The 19,479-nt window shown below is 38.7% G+C and overlaps 1 protein-coding gene across 1 annotated transcript; it reads right to left on the bottom strand.

The window, feature by feature from the left end:
* Positions 1 to 7,668: 7,668 nt before the first annotated feature.
* On the bottom strand, positions 7,669 to 9,147 carry LOC148949472 (zinc finger MYM-type protein 1-like). Its single transcript, XM_089092708.1, has one exon. It carries the CDS (start codon positions 9,145 to 9,147, stop codon positions 7,669 to 7,671), a length of 1,479 nt encoding a protein of 492 aa, XP_088948834.1.
* Positions 9,148 to 19,479: the final 10,332 nt, after the last annotated feature.

Here is a 19,479-nt window from a genome sequence, read left to right as displayed (position 1 = left end):
CGTACGCAGGGGGGGGGGCTCCGGGCCCGGCCCCCCAAAATCTCACGATTTTTTTCATTTTCCCATAATTTTCTGATTTTTCTCACAAAATAATGGGTTTGAAGGATTTGGCCCCCCCCGAAACAAATTGGGCCCCCCCGAAACAAATTCCTGCGTACGTGACGGAGGTCGTGGGTTATGTAGGAGGATCTTTCCATGAAGGAAGTTTTCATGGGGGAAGGGACATTGCTATGAAGGGGACGCCGAACTTCTCAGCATTATTTTAAAAAAGATCAGAAATTAAATAGAAAAAAACAAGTTTTTCAACTGCAACAGCAGCAACATCAAAAATTTAAACGAACAGAAAATATTATATATATGATTGGGTTCACCTCTTAGTCAATACCTCAATCTTTAAGCCAGAGATTTTTTAGTACTTTCATAATAGCTATATATTCTAATTAACGGCCTTTGTCATTAAGGGTTCATTTTTAAAGAATTGGAACTAAGTTCGAACTTTAGCTCAAAGAGCAAGGTATTGGCTACGGGGTGAAACCCCTAATATACGTATTAAAAATATATGAATATAGAAGTTCGTTACGTAAGTTAATTCGTAAGTTACGTATATTTATTACTAATAAAAACGTTCGTAAATAAAATAAAACAAGTTTCGAGAAAGCCATTTAACCAAATAAAAGTAAATTAATATGAAATTTTTGTTTTAATTATTCATGTACTGTGAGCCAAGATCAAAACCTGCATCTATGCAAAAACGTTCAAAAATTAAATAAAAAAAACAAGTTTTTTTAACTGAAAGTAAGGAGTGACATTAAAACTTAAAACGAACAGAAATTATTCCGTATATGAAAGGGGATGTCCCCTCCTCAACGCCTTGCTCTTTACGCTAAAGTTTGACTTTCTCACAAGTCTATTTTTTTTAAACAATAAAAAACTTTAGTGTAAAGAGTAAGGCGTTGAGGAGGGGACAGCCCCTTTAATATACGCAGTAATTTCTGTTTGTTTTAAGTTTTAATGTCACTTCTTACTTTCAGTTAAAAAAACTTGTTTTTTTTATTTAATAAATGAATAAAAGCAAATGCTTCACTGCTGTCAGACTATAAGAACAAAGCTACTCATCAAATATTTGTGGGAGGTTTGTAAAGAAGTTGTCGTAGAAACTTCGAAAAGGGCTCATTCATTTGGAAATTGGAGTGGCTTGTGCCCTTTTTAATAGTCGAAAGTCATTGGAAGGCAACTAACCCCCCTTCCACACCCACCATTTCCAGAAACACGTCCAATCAAAATTTTTAGATAGCCAATTTGTTCAGTGTAGTTGATTTCCATATAGAAATTATATTTTTGAGAAGGACACTCCCCCACAGCCTTCAGGGTAAGGGTTGTAAGTTATGCCCTGGGGGCATATAAAGTGTTTATAGAAGGCATTGTCATAGAAACTGCAAAAGAGGCTCATTCAATTAGAAATTCAAAGGGCTATTGTCCTTTTTAATAGTCGAAAGTGATTGGACGGCAACTTGCCCCCCCTCTCTCGCCCACCTTTTCCCCAAACACATCCAATCAAAATATTTAGATAGCCCTTTTGTTCGGTGTTGTGGATTTCCAGATAGAAATTATGTTTTTGAGGAGGACACTCCCCCACAACCCTCAGGACAAGGGTTGTACGTTATGCCCTGGGGACATGTAAAGTTTTTATAGAACGCGTTGTCGTAGAAACTTCAAAAAGGGCTCATTCGATTAGAAATTGAAATGGCTTGTGCCCTTTTTAATGCTCGAAAGTAATTGGAACCCAACTAACACCCTTTCCACGCCCACCAGCCAAACGCACATCCAATCGAAATTTTGATATAGCCATTTTGTTCCACGCAGTTAAAGTTCAGGAAATTGTACATTTGAGCAGGACTCTCCCGCACTGTCTTCAGGGCAAGGGTTATAGGTTATGCCCTGGGGGTATATAAGTTTTTATTGAAATCTTTGTCGTAGAAACTTTAAAAATAACTCATTCGATTGGAAATTCAAAGGTCTAGTGCCCTTTTTAATAGTCGAAAGTGATTTGAGGGCAGCTATCCCCCTCTCTCGCCCACCTTTTCCCCAAACACATCCAATCAAAATTTTTAGATAACCATTTTATTCAGTGTTGTGGATTTCCAGATAGAAATTATGTTTTTGAGGAGGACACTCCCCCAGAGCCTTCAGGGCAAGGGTTGTATATTATGCCCTGGGGGCATATAAGGTTTTTACAGAACCCGTCGTCGTAGAAACTTCAAAAAGGGCTCATTCGATTGGAAATTGAAATGGGAATTGAAATGAATTAGACCAGGGCACTTTGTATCAAAGGAGTTGTCATAGGAACTTCGAAAAGGGCTCATTCGATTGAAAATAGAAAGGGATGATGCCCTTTTTAATAGTCGAAAGTGATTGGAAGGCAACTAAACACCCCTTCCGCGCCCACCATTTCCCCAAACATATCCAATCAAAATTTTTAGATAGTCATTTTGTTCCACGCGGTTTAAAGTCCAGGATCTTATAACTTTGAGCAGGACATTCCCCCAACAGTCTTCAGGGCAAGGGTTATAAGTTATGCCCTGGGGGCATATAAAGTTTTCATAGAAGGCATTGTTGTAGAAACTTCAAAAGAGGCTCATTCGATTAGAAATTCGATTAATAGTCGAAAATTGTTTAAGGGCAACTAACCCCCCTCTCACGCCCACCTTTTCCCCAAACACATCCAATCAATATTTTTAGATAACCATTCTAGTCAACGTAGTTGAAAGTTTCGGAAATTAGGTCTTTAAGCATGACAACCCATCCCCCCCCACAACCCTCAAGGCAAGGGTTGTAAGTTAATCACTGGGAACATGTAAGGTTTTTATAGAACGCGGTGTTGTAAAAACATCAAAAAGGGCTCATTCAATTGAAAATTGAAAGAGCTAGTGCCCTTTTAATAGTCGAAAGTGAGGGAAGAACAACTAACCCCCCTCTCACGCCCACCATTTCCCGAAACACATCCAATAAAAATTTTGAGATATCCATTTTGTTCAACATAGTCGAAAGTTCTGGAAATTAGGTCTTTTAGGATGTTAACTGCATCAGAGCCCTTAGTGCAAGGGTTGTAAGTTATACCATGGGGGCATGTAAAGTTTATATAGAAAGTTGTTGTAGGAAGTTGTCACGCCCACCATTTCCCCTAACACATCCAATCAGAATTTTGAGATATCCATTTTGTTCAACGTAGTCGAAAGTTCTGGAAATTAAGTCTTTTAGGATGATAACCCCATCAGAGTCCTCAGTGTAAGGGTTGTAAATTGTGCCCGGGGGGCATATAAGGTTTATATAGAAAGTTGTTGTAGAAATTTCAAAAGGGGCTCATTTGATCGGAAATTGAAATTGCCCTTTTTAATAGTCGAAAGTGAGTTGAGAGTGATTAACCCCCCTGTCATACCCTCCATTTCCCCAAACACATTCAATCAAAGCTTAGAGATAGCCATTTTGTTCAATGTAGTTGAAAGTTCTGTAAATAATGTATTTAAGGATGACAAACCCCCGAGAGTCCCCAGGGCAAAGGTTGTAAGTTATGCCCAGGGGGCATATAAGGTTTTTAATGATAGAGTTGTCGTAAAACTTCAAAAGGGGCTCATTCAATTGGAAATTGAGAGGGATAGTTCCCCTTTTAATAGTTGAAAGTGATTTTGTTCAACGTAGTAGAAAGTTCAGGAACTTAGGTCTGTGAGGATGACACCCCCCCCCCCACCCATCCCTCAGGGCGAGGGTTTTAAGTTATCGCCTGGGGGCATATAAGGTTTTTAATGATAGAGTTGTCGTAAAAACTTCAAAAGGGGCTCATTTAATCGGAAAGAATCATATGAACCCCCCCCCCCCTTTTCGATAAAGGTGGTAACATCAAATTTTCAAGTCATTGTCACCGGAAAGTGCTTATCTAAAGCAAACTGCACGCATCTGAAAGAGTTGGATTACCTTTCCATAAATTATGAGGATTTTGCTCTTAGGGTAGTTTACAAAAATAGGAGGAACTGGACGATTACAATTACTTCGTCAAATTAAAAAGAACTCTGATTAATCACTAAAGAATAGATACTATTTTCCAAACATCGAAATTGAACTTACAAATTGAGCGTAAACTCACGGATCTTCTAGTTACCCACTGAAATCGGTTTCCAAGGACTTTTGAGAGCAAAAAATTCAATAATAAATGAATAAAAGCAAATGCTTCACTGCTGTCAGACTATAAGAACAAAGCTACTCATCAAATATTTGTGAGAGGTTGAGCAAAAAAACTTACTGTAAGATATATAGACGGGAAAAAACCATATATATATATATATATATATATATATATATATATATATATATATATATATATATATATATATATATATATATATATATATATATATATATATATATATATATATATATATATATATATATATATTCGGACAGACAAGTGACCATAAAAAATTCATTCATTACAAAAGCTAATGTAAAATAAAGATTACTTTTATACACAACCGTCTTGATGATTAACGTATTTGTCATATTTATGAACCTTTGTAATAAGAGGGTGGCCTTTGTAATACCCTTTTCATAACATATTAAGGCCAATGATTTGAAGTGAGTTGTAACGATTACTTTTATCTCCTCGTCAGGTTGTAAGCGCTTCTCCTCAAGCCGTTTTTTCAATTAAAAAAAAGACAGAAGTCACTCGTTGCTAAGCCGGGACTATAGGGATGTTTCTGCCGCCCAATTGTTACCTAACAATGTTAGCTAAAAAAAAATTGTTTGGACGGCGGAAACAGAATTGTTAGCTAACAGAAATAGTTAGCTCACAATTCACAGAAACATGATATTGGACAGGAAATTCAAAAAAAAATTCTGACCAAGATAGTGTTGCTGTGAGTTTGTCTCAGCCTGATAGTACCCAACTGACACCAAAGCTTTGAAATTGAATTAATAGAACATGTTAAAGTGTTCATATCTTATAGAAAAGAAAAAAAACATAACTGTTAATGCCAAAAAGTGAAAAAAAGGCACAAAGCATTTTATTAATTGGCAAATTACATTGAATTCATGCAAAAATTAAAACACCAGTGCTCAAGCTTTCCTAAAGTAACTCTTTAGTGAATTTACATAAATTATCTCATATGTGGAGAAAGTGGATCAACCTAGTAAAAAATATAATTTTATTGCATTAGTGAAATCGTTAGATTTTTGATCATATCAAATTGCTATGACTACGTGGCAATTTCAATGTTTTCCTATTTTTTCAACTTTATCCAATTACTTTTTTTTCCAATTTTATTCAATAATCGATTTTTTTTTTTTTCAATGATATGACCAGAAAAGATATTTCTAAAACAATAGAAATATAAAGGAGGAAAAAGAAGAAAAAGCAATCTTCGTCGTTTCGCTATCAGTATTTTATGCATAAATAGTGACTATATTTCTTGTTTTGGTATATTTCGTATTAAACTCGCCAACAATTTCCTTCAACAAATATTCGATTTATTAGAGAAATCCTCTAAAAATGCTAGGTAACGATTTTTAGTTGTACGGTGGAAAAACGATTGTTGGGAAAACTGTTAGCTAACATTTTTCTGTTGGACAGCGGAAAAACCCCTTATATGTCGGTGTTTCAAAATGTCTTGCTGATGACTGCCGTTGGGTTATAGAGCCGCGCAAAGACGACCATTGTCATGGATGGGAACAATTCCACATGTTAACATGCCTCATCTTCTATTTTGAATAGGCCTCCATATCTGTCGAAGCTTCACAATAAGAATGTGCAGTAGTTATTGTTACCAGCTAATTAACCTTCACAAGCGATACACCCCCAAAATCAACAGGTACAGCAATAGGTCCCCAAAAATGTTTCAATATCCTTCCAGTTGTTGAACGTTTGTTTAGGAAATGTGGATTCACCCATTATTGTGTATCTCAAATACCCGTCATTTAGTCCCGACATAGCGTCAAATGACTTCCATACTTTCCCTGAAGTGAATAAGTGGTTCAAGTGAAGTGAATAAGTGGCTGGGGACTATATATATATATATATATATATATATATATATATATATATATATATATATATATATATATATATATATATATATATATATATATATATATATATATATATATATATATATATATATATATATATATATATATATATATATATATGGTTTTTTCCCGTCTATATATCTTACAGTAAGTTTTTTTGCTCAACCTCCCACAAACACATTTGATGAGTAGCTTTGTTCTTATAGTCTGACAGCAGTGAAGCATTTGCTTTTATTCATTTATTATTGAATTTTCAATAATAAATGAATAATAAGAATAATCTTATTATTTTTTAAGAATGTATAGTTGGGCCGGCTTTTTGTATGCTGAAGAAAAACTTTCAGCAATTTTTAACAACATACACCCTCCTAAAAATCTGGACACAAATAGTAGTGTTTAATTTAGTTTCATACCTCCTCTAGTTGACCTGAAATGGAAAACTTGATACCATTTGCAAAAACATCTGTTTACTTTCTTTGATAGCTTGGATACACTTACGCAATTTTGATTTGGTTAAATTTTAAGAGCAGAAGCAGCCCCAAAAGTTTGAACATAATACTCTCAGCAGGGCGTTACTAGCCAAAATGTTTGGGGAAGGGGGGGGGCAATAGATTTTACCGACTGGCTGGTCATTTTTACCGACTTTTTTTTATTTTGTCAATAATTAGAAAAAAACTTGAGTTTAACTTCTTGTCCTTTGCGTTAATACCGATTCGCTATCATAGGAACTCCAACGGTTTTCCTGAATTAATTGAGCCCGATCCGCCCCGAGAGGCACATCTTTAATAGGCTATACTATCCTCTGATATAGCGAACGATTTTGCTCTCTTCTTGTGGAATAAAGCAATTGATGAGGAGAGGTATGATGATATTATGATTTATATAAGCCAAATTAAGAAATTTAGAATTTCAATTAGTATATATAAAAAGAGTCAGAATGAAAAAAACTAACTTGAATTGAAAGGCCAACCGCCTTGGCTTGGCAGACAACCAGACTTCTAGCAATTTATCAAGTTTCAGCTCGTCAGCAACGTCAGTCTCGCAGCACATCATGAGGAGATGATCCAAACGGCCGTGATCCATTGTTGCACGTAAACGTGTCATAACCAATTTCAGTTTGCTGAAACTTCTTTCTGCCGTTGCTGCAGTTGGTGGCGCTGTTGTGATCCACTGGTAAACTGACCAGAGAGTTGGGAGTATTGTCTTGACAGCATAAATTTATTTCAATAGAGCCTCGAAAAAGGTCCGATCAATGGCTTTACTGCTTTCGACCTCAGTCCTGGTCAAAAAGCATTTGAAGGCCTTAAGCTCTAACACAGGTTCCGCGGGATCTAGGCCTCTTCCCGGAAACAGCTTTACTACTTCCGAAAGGCTTTCATAGCTGTCGTCCATTTTGCCCAATTGACACTGGTACGCTGGCTCTAGAAAAGAGGAGTTGTCATGGATTACATCGTCCAAGCCCTTCACAAGGATTCTGAGGATACCGGAGAGCTCCTTAACATAAAACGATTTCCAGTCATCTGACATGTCGGCTTCAGAATTAGGAATCACCTCTGAATAGCGAGAAGGTGGACGTCAAGGGCGGTGCTTAAGTCAGAACTCGTCTTCGGCTATTGAACCAAATTTTTCTGCTGCTGCTTTTGATGCCTCAATTTGCTTCTCTATCTGAGCCGTATCTTGGAGGAGAGCATCTAAGATGTCACGTGTTGACCAGAGTTTTTTATTTGCAGTCATCAGATCGAGCTGTTCATCCTGCAGCTTTTCTGCAAGAACCTTCGTCCTGAACATGACTTGGCGCATGAACATAAGCGCAACAATAAAATCAAAGCAAGTAATGTGGCAATGTAGAGCTCGAGCTTTTTCTTTTATTATTTTGTCTTCATCTTGTTCTATTAGCTCTTCAAGGACTTCAACAATGGTGTCAAAGCTGGCCCAAAACGCTGTCAAGCTCTCGGACCTGGACGTCCATCTTGTCATTGACAGATTTCTTAGCTTGAGCATCGACTCAGCTCTCTCAAGTGCTCGTTTGTAAGCTATAACTCGCTTTGTTCCACCAGTAAAGAAGACATAGAGCTCCTGCAAGATTTCAAACATTTTTCGAACTATGGAACTGCTTCTGCAGGCGTGTTCCACAATAAGATTTTCTCTGTGAGCCATGCAGCGAATATAGCGTACTTTCCTTCCCACTTTGGCTGATATATGTTCCTGGACCCCCTGACGAACACCAGACATGTTGCTCGCATAATCATAACTTTGGTACATGAGCACCTCTTTGCTTACTCCTTCCTTTTCTAAGACTTCTAGGATTTTATCGGCAGTTTCTTTCCCTTTTTTTGATTCAACTGGTACTATGGCTAAAAGTCTCTCTTGGATGGTACCATCAGAACCAACAAACCTGACACAAATCACAAGTCTTTCTTCGTGTGCGCAGTCCGACGTGGTATCTGTGATAATTAAATATGCGCCACTAGCGTTCACAGCGGTTACAATCATGCGCTTAATTTCGTTACCCAGTACCTCAAGGAATTGGTTTTGCGAGACACCGCTAAGGTAGTTTACCGTGTTCTTCTTCATTGTTCTTTCAGGCAACCAATTACTGAAATGTGGCTCACAGCGAGCAACTAGGTTTAAAATTTGACGAATGTTTCCATCACTGTCATCAGCCGCACCACGAAGGGCTATCTGTTGTTTTCCCAGTGTCTTTGCTATGTCCATTAGGACCTTCACCGCTCGTCGGTTTTCAATTGCTTCCTTTTCTTGTTGCCTTTTCAAGGCCTTAGTCTGTTCATCAAAAATTTTTTCAATGCCAATTTCGAGTTTGCTATAAACCGCCATGTCAATGACTGCTGACTGATGAGCGGCGCTTTCAAAATGTTCCTTCAGCTTGCCAGGGTTCTCAGCCCCTTTACTCATCATCTCGTTCAAAGAACACAGTCCACTTTTAACCAACGAATCTTGTGCCTTTTTGCGTTTTGGTCCAGAAGGAAACAGCATGCATGCAAAGCAATAGATTCGGTCCTTGCTGACGCTATACTCAAGGTAATTGTACTTTTTGTACCAACCAACGTTCATTCTCTTCTGATGTCTGCTGCCTATCGATGCGATTTTCTGCTCCGCAAAAGCTGCTAGATACGGCTTCGCCCGACAAACGTCCTTTCTCAGGACCTTTAGGGGGGAGTCCCCCCCCCCTTAGAAACGCCCCTGGCCAAGGCTGTCACTAGCCCTTTTCCTTTGGGAGCGGACAACGAAATGTGCTTTGAAAATCATAAACATGCCGACTATACTCTATTTAAAGAGGATTTCGTTTTCCAATCTTATCATAAAGGCAAAGGTATGCTAAAGAAAACCGATCTGTTTCTGTGGATTCTTGAATTCTGTAGGCCTATCTTAGTTTCGACGAGAGTTTTGAAGACGCAAAATTCCAGCTGGTGGGGCCAAACATAAAGCTGGGGGGGACTGGGGGCGGGGGGCCCGTTGACCCCCCCCCCCCCTGCCCTATAGGAAATTAAGCCCCAGCCTGGTATTAACATTTTAATGTAGATCACTGCGCTAGTCAAGTGGAGTTTTGTTGGCTATGTGTACAGCCGACCCACTGGTTGATTCGTAGTGAACCATTTAATTGTATAGGCTATGTCTTACCTTTTCCTCCGTTGGAATGAACTGCCAATTTCATTTTCTTAGGAGCTTATGCAGCAAATGGGTTATTCACTACCTTCTCGGTCGCTAGGATCCATTTCGGCTCAGGTTCATTTTTATGAAAACTGGCGTTATGACGCTTACGGTTAGGCCCCGACGCCGCGCCGATTAAGGAATACTGGCGGCGGCGGGGCCAAAAATAGCGCGTTGGCTTTTTTTTTTTTTTTTTTTTTTATAGAATATGTTATGTTGGCTAAGGCTGAACTGCTGCTTTTCTGTTGGTTTTGGCTGCTCTTTTTGATATTATTCATTTTTTCTTTTGGGGATTCATTACAAATTATAAACTGATAAATACCTAATATCAGTCAAGTTATAAACTGTATCTAAAGGGAGCAAATTTATCAAACTGAAAAATACATGATGAACACTTCACATTAGAACAATTCAATTACAATGAAATAAAAAACACTTCATGGTTTATTCGGTATGAAGAAAAATGAAGTGCCAGCTATTTTCTTAGGTAAAAAATGAAAAGTTTATTCGGTTTAAATATAATTAAATGAAATAATCAAAGACTGAAGTAGCTCCAGAAAGATGTTGGGATTTTCATCCTAGTTCGCCACTATTAATCCAAGCAAAATGTTAGGACACTTAGTATCCGTTATTGAGTTTAAGCTTTGATTTCCAAATGCTCAAAAAAATTGCCAAAGTTAAGAAAGTCAAAAGAATAAGTCACGTGTGGTCAAAATACTCAAAGACTCCTCTTTGATCCCCACCCAGGCTCAAAGCTTCTGCTATGGTCATTTCCATGGAAATCTTCAAAGAGATTCTTTTTAAAATAGCTTTCAAGCGTAGTTAGGGGTATTTAGCCTTTTTTGCTTTTCTTCAAAGCTTTAAAAAAATGTTATAATATTCCAAATGTTACATTTATTATATTTGTGCATATTTTTGACAATCATTTGTGGGGTGATCGAATTTTTTAAACCCCTATTGATACTTAAGAACGTTGCAACATCTAGTACCCTGAGGTCACAAGACTGTCAAAGACTCGCCCTTGAACCTCCCAAATTGAAAGCTTTTATTATGACCTGGCCTGTTAATGTAACTTGGGTACTGGACAAAGGGCGCCATTGTCACTCGAGCGCAACGTAAGGTGGGGATGTCGATATCACTTTCGTCACACCAATTCGTTTTAGTGTGAATCTGCCTGGTACTTATGAATGAATGTTTTTAAAGTAAACCCGTTTCATCAATAAGAAAAAAATGGGTCGGCCGCATATGTTCCTTTCCCTTTGGACGACAAAACCATGCAAGTGGTGTATCAAGTATAAATCACGAAAATATTGTTAATTTTTGTCAACTTTCATCTTTTTGGCATCCCTGCTTTCAATAAAAAAAAATCAAGGTACTATAACTTAAATATAATAACTCCCTATACCCCCCCTCTGGATACCATCTTGATAGAATACCGTCTCTGCTTTAAATAAAAAAAAATAACTTTTTGGCACCCCTGCTTTCAAAAAAATAGGAGTATTATCATTTAAATATGGTAGCTCACTACCCCCCCCCCCCTCGGGATACCACCTTGATAGGATGCCGTCTCTGCTTTAAATTAAAAAAAATAACTTTTTGGAATCCCTGCTTTCACTAGAAAAAAATTTGAGCTATTATCATTTAAATGTAATACCTCCCTACCCCCCCCCCCCTGGATACCACCTTGATAGAATACCGTCTCAGCTTTCATTAGAAAAATAATTTACTTAATAATTAACTAGGTCACTATATGGTTCAAACAAACACGCAAAATAATGTTAAACAGCTTAGTGTTCCTTGAAAAAAAAATTGAAGGTATGAGTAAAGGGGTAAAAAGACAAAAACAAAAATGTCGAAATTATTCAGATATACCTCAAATTATTGAAACACTGAGTCATAGATTCGCCGTGGCATTCAATAAGATCCAAAGAATCTTATTAAAAGGCAGCACACCCAAAAGCCAAATTAGGCCAGAAGCCTCTGAGAAATTGCAAAATACCCAAGACAATGAACAAGTCCTAATGGAGGGTCCTGGGTCTATCAAAATATTTCAATGGTTTCCCAGGGACTTTGATATCATTTTCTTCTGTCTCCACTTTAAATATTTATATAAATATCTATAATATTCTTCTGTCTCCACTTTAAATATCTATAATAATTATCTTTTTGGCGTCCCTGCTTTCAATAAAAAAATGAGGTATTATCATTTAAAAATGATAGCCCACTATCCCCCCCCCCTATAGGCAATAACTTACAATTTATTTATGAGGTATATTTTGGGCTAACTTCCGGTTCAACCATTAATTCCCCAACCTTGTACATAGCTTAGTCTATAGCTAAATTTTTTCTCAATAGAATTTTTTTTCTTTTTTTTTGGGGGGGGGGGGCAAAAATTTTTCAGAAATAAGATTGTATTTTCTATCAGGTGTTCAACAATTGAGCATTAAACATTAAGAAAATCTTATATAAAAATTGCAAATTTACAATTCAGCTGTAAAATCAATCTGTCGGCTGTGAATTTCAAAATCCAACTCAAGGCTGAAGCTGTATAGTAGTGAATGCGTTCTATAATTCTATTCAACTTGAAAATAAAATTCTTGACTACGAATTATGTAAGAAATTGCAATTGGGAAACTGCATTCGAAATGGCTTAAACTCATTTCACAAAGATGATACTTTTTTTGTCAACATATGAAGAATTGTGTATATTGCAGTATTTGCAATTGCATATTGCATCTGACTGGTTTTTTTGCAAAGTTACAAAAGAGACGAAAATTAAAGAACACGAGAGTAGTGAAAAATTATGGTATACAAAGTAATATTTGGCAGGGAAAGTCACTGGTGATAAATCGCTAGGGGTGGCACCGTGATTGCGTGATCTTCGGGGATTCGGGGAACCTAATTTTTTTTCGGGGTGACGCATAGAATTTTGGGGAAATACCTGAAAATTCGGGGATAGTGTAAGCCCTGCTTGATTTCTAATCAGGCAAATCAAAATACTAAACCACACGAGAAGAAAAAGCTCCGACTTTGCGGTTGATACAACAAAGAATTGTCGCAAAATTAGTTTGAAGTCGACCGAACGCCACTACCTCTGCCAGCGGCCCCGCGCCTGCGGTGTGCCGGCAGCGCTACGACACTTCGGCGGCGTTCGACCAAGCCTTTCGTCGGCACCGATCCGCCGGCGCGGTCGTCGGTCGATCCGCCGGCGCGGCGCCGGGGTCTACTTACGGTAATCCATATCGAAAATATTCTTACACGCCAAGCACTTTATTTTCACCCGATTTGTCCTTAAAATTGACATATTTTTTTTATTGTTAATATGTTCTTTGCAATTGAAATCAATCGTGAAACTGAACTGAACCCCGATGATTCACAAGCCGGAAGTTCTCAACAAGTTGCTACCGAATAAATTTTCATTGAGTCATCCATTGTTTCTGGTCGATTTTACCGCTCCAATTACCGAATGAGATCGAGATAGCGGCCCCTTTAAATCAAATCTAAAAATTGAGTCGGTAAAATCGTCTCATTTACCGACTGACACCGAGGTTTTCGAGACTTAGGAAGGATCTAGATTACAATGGATGTCACGCCAGTGTTTTCATCTTCTTTCAGTAGTTTAATTCATCTCATTTATTTATTTCAAAAATTGAGTCCGTAAAACCGCAGCGCTTCGCGCCGCGGTTTTACCGACTCAATTTTTTTTACCGAATCATCGAAAATATTGTGGGGGCGTGCCCCCTCCCCCCCCCATAAGTGACGCCCCTAACCCTCAGTCGTTCTTGGGTTACTGCTTAGATTCTTTATTTGGAATTAGCCCTATCACAGTGCATTTTGATTCAATCTTATGGTAACATTTAGTTTTTAAACGTAAAGTCAAATGGGAAGTTGTCCGGGGGAGAGGGATTAGTTTCCCTCCAATTACTTTCGACTATTAAAAAGGGCATCAGCCCTTTCTATTTTCAATTGAATGAGCCCTTTTTGAAGTTTCTACGACAACCCCTTTGATACAAAGTGCCCTGGTCTAAACAACAACAAAAAAATAACACATTATATCAACATCGATCTTTACTATAAAAATGTCAAGCCTTCCAATTACTTTCGACTATTAAAAAGGGCACTAGGGCTTTCGAATTCCAATCGAATGAGCCTTTTTCGAGTTTCTACGACAACACTTCCTGTAAACAACTTATATGGCCCCAGGGCATAAATTACAACTCTTACCCTAAGGGCTGCGAGGGTGGTTGTCATCCCCTAAGACCTAATTTCCAGAACTCTCAACTACGTTACACAAAATGGCTATCTCAAAATTTTAATTGGATGTGTCTGGGAAAATAGTGGGCGTGAGAGGGGCGTTAGTCTTTCTCCAATCACTTTCAACTATTAAAAAGGGAACTAGCCCTTTCAATTTACAATCAAATGAGCCCTTTTGAAGTTTCTACGACAACGCTTTCAATAAAAAACGTATATGCCCCCAGGGGATAACTTACAACCCTTGCCCTGAGGGCTGTGTGGGGGGGGGGGTTGTCATCCTCACAGATTTAAGTTCCAGAACTTTCTACTACGTTGAACAAAATGGCTATCTGAAAATTTTGATTGGATGTGTTTGGGGGAATGGTGGGCGTGAGAGAGGGGTTAGTTACCGTCCAATCACTTTCAACTATCAAAAAGGGCACTATCCTTCTCAATTTCCAATTGAATGAGCCCCTTTTGAAGTTTTTACGACAACTCTATCATTAAAAACCTTATATGCCTTCTGGGCATAACTTACAGCCTTTGCCCTGGGGACTCTCGGGGGTTTGTCATCCTTAAATACATTATTTACAGAACTTTCAACTACATTGAACAAATAGGCTATCTCTAAGCTTTGATTGAATGTGTTTGGGGAAATGGAGGGTGTCACAAGGGGGTTAATCACTCTCCACTCACTTTCGACTATTAAAAAGGGCAATTTCAATTTCGAATCAAATTATCTCCCTTTGAAATTTCTAAAACAACTTTCTATATAAACCTTATATGCCCCCAGGGCACAAATTACAACCCTTTCACTGAAAGCTCTGATGGGGTTTTTATCCTAAAAGACCTAATTCCCAGAACTTTTGACTACGTTTAACAAAATGGATATCTCAAAATTTTAATTGGATGTGTTTGGGGAAATGGGCGTGAGGGTTAGTCGCCCATTTCAATAAAAACCTTATACGCCCCCAGGGAATAACTTATAACCCTTGCCCTGAAGACTGTGGGAAGAGTGTCATGCTCAAAGGTATAATTTTAAACTTCGTGGAACAAAATGGCTATCAAGAAATTTTGATCAGATATGTCTGGCGAAATGGTGGGCGTGGAAGGGGTGTTTGTTGCCTTCCAATTACTTTCGACTATTAAAAAGGGCACTAGCCATTTGAATTTCCCATCGAATAAGTCATTTTTGAAGTTTATACAACGACGCGTTCAGTAAAAGCCTTATATGCCCCCAGGGCATAACTTACAACCCTTGCCCTGAGGGCTGTGGGGGAGTGTCCACCTCAAAAACTTGGGCGAGAGAGGGGGGCTAGTTTCCCTCAAATCACTTTTGACTATTAAAAAATGCACTAGACCTTTGAATTTTCAATCGAATGAGCCCTTTTTCAAGTTTCTACGACAAAGATTCCAATGAAAACTTATATGCCTCCAGGGCATAGCTTATAGCCCTTGCCCTGAAGACTTCGGGGGAGTGTCCTGCTGAAAGATGTAATTTCCTGAACTTTAACTGCGTTAAACAAAATGGCTATCTCAATATTTTGATTGGATGTGTTTGGGGAAATGGTGGGCGTGGAAGGGGTGTTAGTTGCCTTCCAATTACTTTCGACTATTAAAAAGGGTACTAGCCATTTCAATTTCCAATCAAATAAGCCCTTTCTGAAGTTTCTACGATAACGCGTTACGCGTTCTATAAAAACTTTATAGGCCCCCAGGGCATAACTTACAACCCTTGCCCTAAGGGCTGTGAGGAGGTTGTTATCCTCAAAGACGTAATTCCCAGAACTTAAAACTACGTTGAACAAAATGGCTATCTCAAAATTTTGATTGGATGTGTTCAGGGGAATGATGGGTGGGGGAGAGGCTAGTTGCCCTCCAATCACTTTCGACTATTAAAAGGGTACTAAACCTTTGAATTTCCAATCGAATGAGCCTGTTTTCGAGTTTCTACGACAACGCCTTCTATAAAAACTTTATATGCCCCCAGGCCATAACTTAAAACCCTTGCCCTGAGGGTTGTGAGGGAGTGTCCTCCTCAAAAACATATTTTCTATCTGGAAAACAACTACGCTGAACAAAATTGCTATCTCAAAACTTTCATTGGATGTGTTTGTGGGAATGATGGGCGTGGGGTGGGGTCTAGTTGCCCTCCAATCTCTTTCGACTATTAAAAAGGGCAATATCCCTTTGAATTTCCAATCGAATGAGCCTGTTTTTAAGTTTCTACGACAACGCCTTTTTATAAAAACTTTATATGCCCCCAGGGCATAACTTAAAACCCTTGCCCTGACCCCTTGCCCGTTCTGAAAGAACGATGTGGGCACAGTTTGTTTTTTCTCCACCCGGGCACTTTGTATCGAAGGATTTGTCGTAAAAACTTCGAAAAGGGCTCATACGATTGGAAATGGGAGTGGCTAGTGCCCTTTTTAATAGTCGAAAGTGATTGAGGGGCAACTAGCTCCACCCTCACGCCCATCATTCCCCCAAACACATCCAATCAAAATTTTGAGGTTGCCATTTTGTTCAGCGTAGTTGATTTTCAAATAGAAAATATATTTTTGAGGAGGACACTCCCTCACAGCCCTCAGGGTAAGGGTATAAGTTATGCCCTGGGGCATATAAGGTTTTTATAGAAGAGATTGTCGTAGAAACTTCAAAACAGGCTCATTCGTTTCGAAATTCAAAGGGCTAGTAGGCTACCCTATTTAATAGTCGAAAGTGATTGAAGGGCAACTAGCCTCCCCCCCCCCACCCCCATCATGCCCCCAAATACATCCAATCAAAATTTTGAGATAGCCATATTGTTCAGCGTAGTTGATTTCCACATAGAAAATATATTTTTGAGGAGGACACTCCCCCACAACCCTCAGGAAAAGTGTCTTAAGTTATAACCTGAGAGCATATAAGGTTTTTATAGAAGGCGTTGTCGTAGAAACTTCAAAATAGGCTCATTAGATTGGAAATTCAAAGGGGTAGTACAATGTTTAATAGTCGAAGTGATCGAAGGGCAATTAGTCCCCCCCCACGTCAATCATTCCCCCAAACACATCCAATCAAAATTTTGGGATAGCCATTTTGTTCAGCGTAGTTGATTACCCAAATAGAAAATGTGTTTTTGTAAGGAAACTTCTCCACAACCCTCAGGGCAAGGGTTTTAAGTTATGCCCTGGGGGCATATAAGGTTTTTATAGAAGGTATTGTCGTAGAAATATCAAAAAAGGCTCATTCGATTGGAAATTCCAAGGGCTGGTGCCCTTATAATAGTCGAAAGTGATTGAAGGGCAACTATCCATCCCCCACACCCATCATTCCCCCCAAACACATCCAATCAAAATTTTGAGATAGCCATTTTGTTCAGCGTAGTTGTTTTCCAGTTAGAAAATATGTTTTTGAAGAAGAAAATCCCTCAAAACCCTCAGGACAAGGGTTTTAAGTTATAACTTGGGGGCATATAAGGTTTTTATAGAAGGCGTTGTCGCAGAAATTTCAAAACAGGCTCATTCGATTGGAAATTGAAAGGTCTAGTACCCTTTTTAATAGTCGAAAATGATTGGAGGGCAACAAGCCCCCCCCACGCCCATCATTCCGCCGAACACATCCAATCAAAACTTTGAGATAGCCATTTTGTTCAACGTAGTTTTAAGTTCTGGAAATTTGGTCTTTGAGGATGACAAACTCCTCACAGGCCTCAGGATAAGGGTTGTAAGTTATGCACTGGGGGCATATAAAGTTTTTATAGAACGCGTTGTCGTAGAAAGTTCGAAAAGGGCTCATTTGATTAGAAATTGAAATGTCTTGTGCCCTTTTTAATAGTCGAAAGTAATTGGAAGGCACCTAGCACCCCTTCCACTCCCAACAATTCCCGGAACATATCCAATTGAAATGTGGAGATAGCCATTTTGTCCCACAAAGTTAGAATTCAGGAAATTATACCTTTGAGCAGGACACCACCCTCGCAGTCTTAAGGGGAAGGGTTATAAATTATGCCCCGGGGGCATATTAGTTGTTGTTGAAATCTTTGCCGTAGAAACTTGAAAAGGGGCTTATTCGATTGGAAGTTCAAAGGTCTAGTGCCCTTTTTAATTGTCGAAAGTGATTTGAGGGAAACTAGCCCCAATCTCTCGCCCACCTTTTCCCCAAACACATCCAATCAAAATTTTTAGATAGCCATTTTATTCAGTGTTTTGGATTTCAAGATAGAGATTATGTTTTTGAGGAGAAAACTCCCCCACAGACCTCAGGGCAAGGGTTGTAAGTTATACCCTGGGAGCATATAAGGCTTTTACTGAACGCGTCGTCGTAGAAACTTCAAATAGGACTCATTCGATTGGAAATTGAAATGGCTAGTGCCTTTTTTAATAGTCGAAATTGATTGAAGGCAACAAACATCTCTTCCACGCCCACCATTTCCCCAAACATATCCGATCAAAATTTCTTGATAGCCATTTTGTTCCACGAAGTTTAAAGTTCAGGAAATTATAGGTTTGAGCTGGACACTCTCCCCATAGTCTTCAGGGCAAGGGTTATAAGTTATGCCCTGGGGGCATATAAGGTTTTTATTGAAATGGGCGATTAACCCCCCTCTCACGCCCACCATTTCCCCAAAAACATCCAATCAAAATTTTGAGATATGCATTTTGTTAAACGTAGTCGACAGGTCTGGAAATTAGGTCTTTTAGGATAAAAACCCCATCAGAGCTTTCAGTGCATGGGCTGTAATTTGTGCCCTGGGGGGCATGTAAGGTTTATATAGAAAGTTGTTGTAGAAATTACAAAAGGGGTTTATTTGATTGGAAATTGAAATTGCCCTTTTTAATAGTCGAAACTGAGTGGAGAGACACATTCAAATCAAACCAAAGCTTAGAGATAGCCATTTTGTTCAACGTAGTTGAAAGTTCTGGAAATAATATATTTAAGGATGACAAACCCCCGAGAGTCCCCAGGGCAAAGGTTGTAAGTTCTTCCCAGGGGGCATATAAGGTTTTTAATAATAGAGTTGTCGTAAAAACTTCAAAAGGGGCCCATTCAATTGGAAATTGACAGGGATAGTGCCCTTTTTAACTGTTGAAAGTGATTGGACGGTAACTAACCCCTTTCTCACGCCCACCATTCCCCCAAACACATCCAATCACAATTTTCAGATAGCCATTTTGTTCAACGTAGTAGAAAGTTCTGGAAATTAGGAGGAAAACCCCCCACCAAGCCTTCAGGGCGATGGTTGTAAGTTATCCCCTGGGGGCATATAAGGTTTTTATTGAAAGCGTTGTCGTAGAAACTTCAAAAGGGCTCATTTGATTGGAAATTGAAAAGAGCTAGTGCCTTTTTTAATAGTTGAAAGTGATTGGAGAAAGACTAACGCCCCTCTCACGCCCACCATTTTCCCAAACACATCCAATCAAAATTTTGAGATAGCCATTTTGTGTAAAGTAGTTGAAAAATCTGGAAATTAGGTCTTATAGGATGACAACCACCCTCACAGCCCTTAGAGTAAGAGTTGTA

Source organism: Artemia sp. Qi Xiang Cuo, chromosome 8 (genome assembly GCF_049724085.1).
Source record: "Artemia sp. Qi Xiang Cuo chromosome 8, ASM4972408v1, whole genome shotgun sequence".
Lineage (NCBI taxonomy): Eukaryota > Metazoa > Arthropoda > Branchiopoda > Anostraca > Artemiidae > Artemia > Artemia sp. Qi Xiang Cuo.
Note: the sequence above shows the minus strand (reverse complement) of the source record. Positions and strands in the feature narration are given on the sequence as shown.